This window comes from Gracilinanus agilis, chromosome 3, assembly GCF_016433145.1.
Source record: "Gracilinanus agilis isolate LMUSP501 chromosome 3, AgileGrace, whole genome shotgun sequence".
NCBI classification, from domain to species: domain Eukaryota; kingdom Metazoa; phylum Chordata; class Mammalia; order Didelphimorphia; family Didelphidae; genus Gracilinanus; species Gracilinanus agilis.
In genome coordinates this window covers 250,851,243-250,864,331 of record NC_058132.1, presented here as the reverse complement: position 1 = coordinate 250,864,331, position 13,089 = coordinate 250,851,243, and the positions used below count along the sequence as shown (strand labels likewise).

The 13,089-nt window shown below is 34.3% G+C and overlaps 1 protein-coding gene across 1 annotated transcript in view; it reads left to right on the top strand.

The window, feature by feature from the left end:
• Window positions 1-13,089, top strand: part of HAT1 (histone acetyltransferase 1) — an 81,673-nt gene that overhangs the window by 27,727 nt on the left and 40,857 nt on the right. The window contains exon 3 of the mRNA XM_044666507.1: window positions 11,369-11,444. Coding sequence (XP_044522442.1) covers window positions 11,369-11,444 — 76 coding nt within the window. The remainder of the gene's footprint in view (window positions 1-11,368; window positions 11,445-13,089) is intronic.

The following is a 13,089-nucleotide window of genomic DNA, read 5'->3' as shown; positions in this document are numbered from 1 at the left end:
TTTTATTGAAAATGTAATTAGGAAAACATCAACAATTAGTTATACATATTCCTTTTTTTATCTCTAAAATTTTCCAGGAAGTAGCCTCTGCATTTATTGCAAGTATCTTATATGAATATAGGATATAGATTACTTGTACTAGGGAGGTCATGGATCCATTGAAGTATATATATATATAACCACAATGGGAGTTTTACTGGCTGTAGAGTAAAATTAGGTACACCACATGGGTAATCTGATTGGTATTTTGGCACTACTAAAACAAAAAGAATACTGTTAGTATGTTACCATATCCTTTATGGGGGATTTTTTTTGAGAAAATACGGATAAAAATTATACAAGATAAAATAGCGTAGAAGAAATTCCACGCCTGTGAAATTACAGATACACCAAAGTAACATTTAAGAAATATCTATGTCTTTATGGGCTAAGACATTGCAGGATATAAGCTGCTTGAGAGCCAGTCCTATTTCATTTATTGTCTTTGTATCCTTAGTGTCTAGTAAAGTGTTGGGGACATAGTAGGCATTTAACAAATGTTTTTACATTCGCAAATGATGATATAAAGATGCATTATTATATGTAGTTTCTGCCCTTCGATGTCCTATACAGATTTTATATGAAAGACATGTGAATATCAAATTAGTGAGGATAGTAATAGTAAACATAATAAAATCTTTAAATGTAGATAATCTCTTCAGTAATCTCTGAGTTATAATTTGAACTTTAATTGTAATTAAGATATAAATAGTTGGACCAAATGTGTACTAACCCTGGGACATATCCTTGAAGTTAGTGTTTTAGTTACTGTGAGGGACAAGCAGGATTAATGAAGGGGAAAGGAGAAGTGAGAGTATGTTCTAAGCAATTTATGATTCTGTTAAACAAAATTATTTTATATTTGGGGCAGCTGGGTAGCTCAGTGGATTGAGAACCAGGCCTAGAGACGGGAGGTCCTAGGTTCAAATTTGGCCTCAGATACTTCCCATCTGTGTGACCCTGGGCAAGTCACTTGACCCCCATTGCCTAGCCCTTACCACTCTTCTGCCTTGGAGCCAATACACAGTATTGACTCCAAGACGGAAGGTAAGGGTTTAAAAAAATTTTTTTTTATATTGGCTTCAGATTAGTTATTTACCCATGGTATTTATGTATTCAAAGGATTATAGATCTAGAGCTAGAAGAGATCACAAAGTCTATTCAGTCCAAACCCCTCATTTTTTATCATATAAGGAAGGGTAAATGACTCGCCCAAAGTCACAAATAGAAAATGTCATTAGAGACCTTTGAATATAGTTTCTCTGACTCCAGAGCCAATGATTGCCCCACTATAGTTAGATTGGATGAAATAAGTGTTCATAAATACGGGATTATAGAATTTTAACTTAGAAAGAACTTTAGTTCATCTAGTTGAACTGCCTTTATTTTATAGATAAAGAACTGAAACCCAGGAGACTTAAGGGAATTGCCCAGTAATAACTTCCATCTATTATAGGCCTCTAAAGTTAACAATGCATCTTCCTCATAACCCTGTGAGGTAAGTAGTTCAAATATTATTCCTATTTTACAAGTGAGGAAGAAATTGAGGCTGAGAGGTTATGATTTTGCTTATGGTCATTCAGCTAGTAAATGTTAAGCCCAAGATTTGATCATAATGTTGACTGAGATCTCTTTGAGTGTTAGTCCAGAGATCTTTCCAATATACCATGCTCCCTATTCTCAAAAGTCACAGAGCTAGAGTCAGGATATAAAGCTAGAATGCCAGTGTATTATTAGTGTAGTGCACATTCCATTCATAAAAGTTCACATTCTAATCTAAGTTATGTATGTGATATAAAATGCATTTAATTGGATCTTTAGCAGTGTTACCTACCCTTTTGTTCTTTAATTCTTTTCTTGTAGGGAATTGAAATATGGTTAGGTAGTTAAGAAAGTGGCAGAGAAAAAAATTTAGGTCTGACCAGAAATGAATAACATTGTTTATGGTATGTTAAGTATTTTAGAATGACCATAATGTTTTGGGGCATGTTCTGCTAAAGGATGAGATAGAAGTATAATTTTTGGTGCCTGGATTGAATATGGAAATTTATGATTTCTTAATAAGCAAATAATTTTACTTTGAAAAATACGAACAGATAATCTTAATCATCAGACTCTCTGAAAGTCATGACCAAAAAAAGCTTAACTACCATATTTCAAGAAAACACAAATGAAAATTGCTCAAATCTCTTACAACAGTGTGTTATTTAGAATTTCTGGTGCTCTATTTAGAGCTACTTGGGACTCATTTGAGCTTTAATGACAAACTTCCTGTGGACACTTTGAAACTACATTTTCCATTATGCAACAGATTTCCTGTTTTGGACGTAATGACATCTTCAACGTAAAGCCCAGCTTTAAATATTGCGAAACCCGGCTTGAGGGGTCTCTGGCTACATAGAGATGATGGGGGAAGGTGCGGACTGGCAGCATTTTTTAAAATAGTCAGGCCTGGTCTTATATATTTTACCAACATGGAACTGGTAATTAAAATATTATTTTTCTTCATAATATCAGCCTTTATCATTTTCATTTGTTACACAGTGATGGCAAACCTTTTAGAGACTGAATGCTTAAACTACAATCCTCAAGCCATGTGTGAGCCCCTATCTCACACCAGACAGGGGAGGGAGGCAGCACTCCTGTTGGACTGCAGGGCAGAGGGACGGGTCATGTGAGAAATATCCTCAGGTGAGAGTCAGAGGGGGAGGGGATCAGCCCCCTTTGGCATGTGAGCCATAGCTTTGCCAAGCACAGTCTTAGAATCATAGGTTAAAGTGAAAGTAGAAAGAATTCATTAGTCACCTACTGAAAGAAATCCCAAAATGAAAACTCCCAGGAACATCATCTAAATCCAGGGTTCCCAGATAGAAAACAAAAAGCAACCAAAAATAAGAATTCAGATACATAGGAGCCACAGCCAGGATAACAAATATTTTAGCAGCTACCTTTATGAAGGAGTGGAGAGCTTGGAATATGATAGTCCAAAAGGTAAAAGGTATAAGCTTACTACTAAAAATAAATTAACCAGCAAAATGGAGTATAATCAATCTTAAAGTGTGAAAGGATAGACTTTAAATAAAATTAATAACTTCAGAACTGAGTAGATTCAACAAAATGAAAACTTGGGGAGTAAAGAGAAAAGTAGAAAGGTACACATATGATAAATTGTTTATATGTTAACAGGGAGACAAAAAGCAATGTCTTCTCAGAACCCTGATATCTTTAAGCACCATAGAGAAAGGTAAAAATGACAGACAGAAGATCTGGGTATGCTTTTGTTTTGTTTTGATAGTCTTGGGAGAAGACAAATGGGAAAGGATAGAGGGCCATATTGGGAATGGAAGGAGGGGAAAATCATTATAGCTGTATTAGATGAAAAAGTATTCAAACATGGAGAAAGGAGTGGAAAGAATGGGTATCCAAAAATCTTATTTTTCATTTGAACAAAAGGGAAAAAATGTTGAGCACCAATATACATGTACAAAGATTATAATAAGTATTATTCCATTCATCTGGGAGATAGGAAGGAGGAAAGAGATTTAAGGAGAGTAGAATAAGGAATAGAGGTGTCTTAAGCACAATAAATTCCAAGATTGGAGGTGGTCTGTATGAAGAGAGGATTCAGAAGAAAGAAAGAAAAACCTGTTACTGTTTAATTTATAGTTTATAAATATGTTTATAGTTTAGGTAAATTCTTCTACAACTTCTTATTTCTAAAGTGGACATTGGGAGCACAGAGAAGAAAAGGTAAAATATGACAGAATCAAGGAAAATAGAAAATAATCATAATAGGAGATAGTATGAATTAAGACCACCCCACCACCACCTCCTCCAAATGGAAAAGAATTACAGACTGGATTAGAAAGTAGAGTCCTATAATACATTTTTTTCCCCAAAAAACCTACTTGAAATATGATTCATATAGACTTAAGCTTAGGAGCTGGAGTAGAATTATTATGTTTCAGATGAATTAGAAAAGGCAGGGACAATAATTTCAGAAAAGATTTTATATATATGTAGGCATGGTAAAAAGAGAAATTTTTCCTCCTTTCCTCCCTCCCTTCCTTCCTTTCTTTCTTTCCTTCTTTCTTTCCTCTCTTTCCTTCCCTTCTGTCTTTGAATCAATACTAAATATCTGTTCCAAGGCTACAGAGTGGTAAGGGCTAAGCAATGGAGGCTAAGTGACTTGCCCAAGGTTACACAGCAGGATGTATGAGGCCAGATTTCAACTCAGAACCTCCCATTTCAATGCCTGGCTATCTACTGAGCCTCTTAACTGCCCTAGAATTTAATTATTCTTACTAGTATGCTTAATATAAATGCATAGCATGGCTACTTAAAGAAAAAGTTAAGTGAATTTCAGAGAGAAATGGGCAGTAAAACTATAATAGTAGGTACCTCAATCTGTGTACTTTAGAATTAGACAGATATAGTAAAAAGATAAGGACTTGAGTAGAACTTTTGAAAAATTAGATAGGTTACTAAGTGGAAACAAATGGAAACCTGCTGACCCCTGTTCTACTTGGTCATCCCTTCAGTTCCCATGAGTTCAATTATTAGCTCTATGCCAGTAATTCCCAGATCTATCTATCTACCTAGCTCTAGTCTCTCTGCTGAGCAGTATTCACACTTAACTAAATGCTTCTTGGACATCTCAAACTAGAAGCATCTTAAATTCAATATATTTTCTTTCCTTCTAAATCCCATTCTTCCTAAATCTTCCTTCTAACTGTCAAGGGTATTACCATTCTTTCAGTTGTTCTATAACCTTGGTATCATCCTTGATTCCTTACTGTCACTCACATACCAATCATTGCTAAATTGTATTGTTTCTACTTTCTGGAGATTGCTTGTATTTATCTCTTTTCATTCATTCATGCATCCACAATCCCAGATTAGTCTCATCATTTTCTAATCTATTGTGATAACTTTCTAACTGATCTACCTGTCTCAAGTCTCTCCAGTCTATCCTCCATTCTTTTGCCAAAGTGATTTTGCTAAAGCATGAATTTGACCATATCTTTTATTTTTATTTAATTTTAACCCTTACCTTCCTCCTTAGAATCAGTACTGTGTATTGATTCTAAAGCAGAAGAGTGGTAAGAGCTAGGCAATGGGGGTTAAGTGACTTGCCCAGGGTCACACAGCTAGGAAGTGTGTGAGGCCAAATTTGAACCCAGGACCTCCCATCTCTAGGTGTGGCTTTCAAGCCACTGAACCACCTAGCAGCCCCCTGACCATGTCTTTTATACCTTGATAATGAACTTATAGGCTCCTTGTTACCCTGTTTAGGTATTTAAAATTCTTTATAACTGGGCTACCTCCTACCTTTCCAGCCATCTTACTTAACACCATATCAACTCATTCTTTTAGCTACACTGACCTACTTGAAGTTCCTTGAATAGGACACCATGTTCCATCACTGTGCCTTTGCACTGGTTTTCTCCCATCCCTGGAATGCTCTGCTCTTTCACATCTTCCTCTTAATTTCCCTTTCCCTGATTCTCCTCAAGGCTTGGCTCAAAGTCCACGTTTTGTAGACATTCCCCACCCTACAACCCCCTCTCCCCCCAGTTACTAATTCATTCCCCTTTCATATTACCTTCCATCTCATTATTTATCTTACACATATCTAGTATTTTGCATGTTGTCTCCTCCATTAGAATACAAGTTTCTTGAGGCCAGGGACTGTTTCTTGCTTTTATTTGTTTTCCTAGAATTTAGCCCAATCCCCGACCCATAGTAAGTACTTAAATTCTTCTTGACTGACTTTAGTTTGTTGTTCAAGAACAGTATTTTTACTAATACTAGGAAGCCCAAATCCCTCAGAACAATGAAAAAATTGAGAATACTTAACTTCTCATTTCTTCATGTGTCGATTAATTTCTTAGTATCCTTTCAACCTCCCATAATGGAAAGTTGCTCAGTTTACCCTTCTAAAGCTTGTCCCTGTTATTTTGCAGATGACAACTAGCAAGGATGATTTTCCTGTAGCATGTTGTAGATTAATAAACATAGTATAGTTTTAGAGTAGTGGGGACCATAGATGTCATAGAATTCAGCATTCTTAGAGTAGTGGGGACCATAGATGTCATAGAATTCAGCATTCTCATTTTATAGATGAGATAACTAAGGTCTAGTGAGGTTAAATGATAAGTCCAAAGTCAATGGGTAAATGTCACAGACAGGATCTATATCTAGAAGCTGTGCTTTCAAAGGCAGAGCTCTACCATTGCATCTTTAAGAATCTTATGCATTTTTTAAAAATTAAAAGATTGCTCTCTTTTAAGTGTTTGGGATAAATTTTAAACTTAATTATAATTAGAGAAAGTATACTTGGAAATGTTAAACTGTTCTGACTGATCATAAAAGTACCAACTTTTGTTTTATAGCTAAAAATAATTTGTAAATAATATTGTAAATGCATGTAAAAGATGCTTTTGAAATATTCAAAAGAACTTGTTCTCTTGGATTGTGTTATTTAAGGGGGTGAACCATTATACTCCACTATTTTTCCTGCTGGCAATAATACTAATAACTCAAAATTGCTTTAGTAACAACTGACATCTGAAGTAGTATAATTCCCATTTTACATGATGAGACTTGCCAGTAGAGGCAGCTGGTGGTGCAGTGGATGGAGTAATAGGCTTTGAGTTAGGAAGAACTGAGTACTAGCTTTGTGACCTTGGGCAAGTCACTTAACCTCTGTTATCTTCATTTTCCCCAACTATAAAATGGAGATCATAATATTATCTACTTCCCAGGGTTGTTGTAAGGATCAAATGGATTAGTATATATAAAAGCCCTTAGCACAATCCTCAGAACATAGTAGGCACTATATAAATACTTATTTCCACTGTTTCTTTCAATGTAATACAATCAATAAGCATCAGAGGTGGATTTCAAACCCAGATCTCTCCTGATTTCAAGTACAGGCCATTTTCCTATATGCTATACTGCCTTGATTAACTAGTTTTCCCTTCTTTTTTTTTAACCTGCCATCATGGAGGGAAAGGAGATGGGTAGAGAATGAAATATCAGATGAAGTTTTGACAGTCCCTTTATATTTCATTATGGTTCTTTGTCATATGAATCTAACATACTTATGTATTATAAGTATATAATATGACTATTCCTGTGTTTGTGTTTTATCCACTTACTAGACCCTAGGTTCCATGAAGCCAGGGATTATGTCTATTCAGTGCTAATAGTATACCTATTATAGCACTTTGTACATAATAACTGCTTAATATGTTTATATTTTGTATTATAATTTTCATTTAAATCCTATGTAAGCTGCAGAATATTTATTCCCTACTGCCACTGGCATTGTATTTTTTCTTCAGTCTGGGCCTGGAATTCAGGCTTACTTTTAGTATCCTAGAAATGCAAGTACCTGGCTAGGTCTTGTAGAAATAGATCTTTTCAGTCCTTTAACATGACCTGTAAGTCTGAAGCTAAGCAGGGGCTTCTGTCTTGGCCCCAATTTCAACCGTTTTGGATTTCCTCATGTAAAAAGGAAATTGGAAAAAACTCATCCTGAAAGTTCTAGCTAAAATCTGTAGTATTCTGTTCTCTTTCACCACCTCCTCCTTAGTTTTGGCCTTTTCTGCTTCCTTCGAGAATCTTATGTTTTAGCCCCATTTGAAATAATTTAATTCTCTTATCTTTTCTTACTTATCTCTGAAATAATTTGTCTAGCCATCAGTGGAACATTCTTTTGCCTCCATTATGCCTTCTTTTGCCTCCATTATGTCAGGCTATTGTCTTGCTTTCCAAAAGATCAGTGGATACTTGATACCTTTCTGTAGTCCTCAGGGATCTAATCACTTTGCCATCATATAACCCTGAGTCTTCTTTGGGTCTTTACTGCCACTGTTCCCACTCCTTAATTCTAAAAGCTATGTGCTGAAATAATTATAACCCCCAAGAATTGTATGAACATATAGTAATATCAGAATTTTCACCTCTAAAATACACAGCCAAAACCATTTTATCACAAGTACTTCAGAAGGAGGCATGATTCCTGATGGAAAGTTCAAAACTTTTCTCTGTAACTTTTTTTTACCTACTATTGATTAAGGATTAGAATTATGATCAATAAAGTTAAATAATCAAGAAACTTGATTAAAGGACTAAGATTCATATTGATATTATCTATGAGATATGTATACCCATAGATATTGTATACCCATAGATATTGAAGTCCTCCATATTTTGTTTTGTGAATGATACTGCACTGATTTCATCAAATCCTGAAGCATTTTCAAAGCCATGTAAAGATCTATAATAATATAGAAGAATTTAGCCCAAACACAGGATAAAAACAAATTGATGAAGAATGCAAATTATCCAGACTGTTACATAGAGAAAGAGAATGCTTATGTGGAGAGAGAAAAAGTGTGTGTGTGTGTACATATGTACGTACATACATATGTACTGCATATGGATAACTGATAGACATTGAAATTGGATAATGAATTAGGCACAGTGGGTAGAACAGGAGAAGAGGCTTAAATTACCTTTGGGAACTTGCAAAGTTCTTTCAAAGATCCCAAACTACTCTCAAACAAAGACACATCTCTTTTTAGAACAACATTCTTTCTGTGGTATTGTATAGCATTGATTCAAGGAATGCTATAGTCTTTGAAGAACTGGGGCAATAAAGAGGTGCCTCATGAGTATATATTAGCTCTTTGACCTTCCAAAAGACCAACTTTGGAGAGGTAGGAGACCTCAAGGAAGCACCAAGCACATTGATTGAACATGTAGACAGGGAGCATGGGTGATAAGGATGAGTCTGTTAACAGAGATTACCACATTGATGGGATCACAAATACATTTGGAATCATTTATTTAGATTTTTTTTAAAAACCTCATCTTCTATCTTTAGAAACAATACTGTATATTGGTTCTAAGGCAGAAGAGTAGTAAGGGCTTGGTAATGGAGTTAAGTGATTTGCCCAGGGTCACACAGCTAGGAAGTATCTGTGGCCACATTTGAACTCAGAACCTCTCCACTCTAGTCTTGGCTCTCAATCCATTGAGCTAATTAGCTGCCCCCATAATTTAGATTCTTTGAGTGTAACTTGGAAGAATAATTATACTTTAATTGTTCAAGAGAAATGGTTTGGGTGAGTTAACAAAATACAACAGGTTTTTATTCACTTATAAATTAGAAAACTAATATAAATTATCCTTTATTTTTTGCTTAATTATACACTTTTTTAATACTAGGTAACAAAGCTTATTAAATCCTGAATGAAAAAGTTAGAATAATGCAATTCACTAAGTTATTTCTCTAAAACTTCTCTTAAGACTTTGATAATTATACAGATTCTTATATCTTGTGCCTGACTTCTTAGGACCTTTTAAGAGACTGGACATGGTATTTAATGAAACCAAACAATACAATTACTTTCTTACTGGCTCTTTCTTCCTTGTTTCTATACCTTCTTTCCATTCTTCTGGGTTTTCAGATTTTAACTGGAACTAGAATTGCATTTTCTTTCAGTAACTTAATTTAAATTAAATGGCACATGTGAGTTCTTCAGCATTAAATAATAGTACAATAAAGTCTGTCTAAAGATGTTAAAAGACATTCTTCCCCATTTCTAACAACTAAGTGTTGTCTTAGGACCTGTAAACACTGTTCGAAGCACTTAGGAATCAATCAGGCAGACATTGTCATAACCCCAAGCAGTGGTTTGGGATGAAAAGTAAGTAAGCTGGAAATTATAATAAAGGAAGATTCTTTTATTATGGGAATAACTGAAGAAAAATCAAAATTATTCAGCATAAACCAGTATATAACCTAAGAAAGGAAACACGCTGCATCACTTTCAACTAGCCTATGTATTTATTTTCCTCTATATTTTTGTTTTATTGGGAAGAAATAGAAGGAAGTCTCAATGAAATTAAATATATACTAAATGACACATGTAAAACTCATGTGGAATCTCTTACCTAACAAGTAAGTAGCACAGTGGTTAGAGTACTGGACTTGGAGTCAGGAAGACCTGAGTTCAATTTTAGCTTCAGACACATTTGTGTGACTTTGGATAAGGCACTTAATGTCTTTTGTCAGCTTCAGTTTCCTCATTGTAAAATGGTGACCCTAATAGGACCTACCTCTTAGGGTTGTTGTGGGGAATAAATGAGATGATATTTCTAAAATGCTTTGTAAGCCATCAGGTGCTTTAGAATTGCTAGATATTATTATCACCCCTTACCCTATCACCTATACCTATACCATCAGCTCTTTGACAATATGGATATATAGTCTAGATATCGTGTCAAAAGACCATTTAAAATGTTTTCCTAATACCAACATCAATAAAGTAGTGTATAGCTTTATAAAGTGCCTATTTTGAAGAAAGAGTCATCTACCTTATTATATACATGTTTGGGGGAGAGATGCACTGAGAAAAGGGAGGGGGAGGAAGAGATTAGGGAACAACTAAGGTGGCTCAGTAGATTGAAAGCCACATCTAGAGATGGGAGGTCCTGGGTTCAAATCTAGCCTCATATACTTCCTACCTGTATGTCCCTGGGTAAGTCACTTCACTCTCATTGCCTAGGCCTTACTGCTCTTCTGCCTTAGAACCAATACTGAATATTAGTTCTAAAGCAGAAGGTAAGGGTTTTTAAAAAAAAAAAGAAGAAGAAGAAGAAAGGAAGGAAGGAGAATAGGTGGGGGGAGATTCTTATCATTTTGTAGCTATACTTAAAACTAAGGTCCTTTATAAATCCTGTTATAAGGAGCCTAATAATAAGCAAGTGGCACTATCATTCATGAGCAAGATCACTTGCTCCTGAAATTCTTAATATTTCTATTTAGATTTGTTAAAACAGTTATGCTTATTGACTTGTAGGTACATCTAGTCTAATGGTTCTCAAAGTGTAGTCTGGGAACCTCTGGGATTACCTAACATCCTTTCAGAGGATCTGCAGGGTCTTTGTTTTCATAATAATACTAAGACATTTTAATTTCTAATGCCATAAAAATATTGATAGATACTACCTAAACAAATGCTCTTTGGGCAGTCGCCAGAAATTTTTAAGACTATAAAGGAGTCTTGAAACTAGAAAGTTAGAGAACACTGATTTAGACAGGTAACTATTCATTTTTCTTTCTTATCCTAGCTCTTTCCTTCCCAAAATATTAGATTTAGAGTATTTCAGCATTGAAATTTCTTCCAATATTGAATTCAGAATTGTCTCATAAAAATCTAGTCGATTGTCACTATAGAGGAATGATAAAAAATTGATGGAACTGCTGCTATTGTGTGTATGTATACTTTATATATCTTTTTTTTTTTAATAGTTCGCTTTGCTGAAGATCTTGACAATGACAGCACAACTTTTAATCCTGAGTACAGCCATCAAATATTTGGGGATGAGTAAGTATTATAGTAACATAAAACTAAATATAAATAGGATACATGCATTCATTCTTTAGCTTCACTTAGCTATTAATTTTATATTTATTGTGTCCCTTTTATATTACATATATTTTCTTGTACTGGGAATTTTTTTGTTAGTAAGATTCTAGATATGTTGTACTTCTTAAAAACTAGACTTTTTTTTTTTTTTTTTTTTTTAATTTTAAACCCTTTACTTCTGTGTATTGACTTATAGGTGGAAGATTGGTAAGGGTAGGCAATGGGGGCCAAGTGACTTGCCCAGGGTCACACACCTGGGAAGTGTCTGAGGCGGGATTTGAACCTAGGACCTCCTGTCTCTAGGCCTGACTCTCAATCCACTGAGCCACCCAGCTGCCCCAAAAACTAGAAGTTTTTATGAAACTGGGTTTTTGTTTTTCTTTTTGTATTATAATTTTGGTTGTATAAACAAACAGATAATAGGAAAACTTTTTTAAAAAAGGAACTTCCAGAATATGTCATGAGATCTCAGTTCAGTGGTGATTAGTATTCATCAACCTGAGTCATGACAGGATCTTAAAATACTTTTTGATTCATCAAAGAGAGTTTAAATTACATTTGATCATCTCATTATATTTTTATTCACTCTGATAGTTTTATTTTGTATAACATGTTTGGTAACTCTTAAGTTAACCAAAGTATTAAGATAACTATAACATTCCTTCACCACTTTGGATTAAGTGGAATTTTACTATATCATGGATTTATTGTTTTAGTGAATAATTGTGCTATTATGCACAAAAAGACCTTGACTTTTAAAAAATGTCAACTAAGAACGTAAACCCATTGTCAGTCATAGTTGTGTTATATATCAGCATTTTAATTTGGTTTTGTCAGTATTTGAACATAAATTCCAACAATTTTAACATCATTAATAGTATAGCTCATGATTTTTATTATCTGACCATATGTTAACTTTCACTGATTGTTAATTGTATTCAGTTAATATTGCTCATTTTCACTAAGGTAATGTTCATGAATTTATTTTATAGAATAAATGGTTCTTTATAGTATAATCTACTAAAAATATTGAAGCATCATTCTTTTTTTGCATGTTCCTTTTAAAAAAGAGCACTAATAATGTTTTCATATAAGAGTTGGTCCTTTAATATTTTAAAAAATTAGATCTATAATGTAAAAACAATTATAATTCACTTTCTAATTTCTCTTGAATAGAAGACAGTATTAGAAGCATATTGTATTCCTCTGTGTTTTTATTATTCTCTGTAATGACATGAACTATAAGAGCTAAGTGATAAGTGCCACAATTTTTTGGGCACATTTCATCCAACAGACATTCTTGTGTATGTTGTTAATTCATTTGTAAATCTTGTAGTGTATCCTTTTAAAAAAATGGTATGTTGCTGTGCCTTTCTTTTAGGTGGTCAACAAGGCATGTATCTAGATGAAATAGGGGATAACTCAGTACCTAGTGCTTAAGCTTAAATTTTCTGGCTTAATCCCTTGTCCACTTAGTCTAGTATCACCATTATCAAATCTCTGAAAGTATAATAAAAGCTTGCCCACATTTTTCTGCAGTAGCCTAGAATGAATTTTTGAATTTCCATGATCTTTAAATACATCTCCTAGGTCTCTCGTGGCA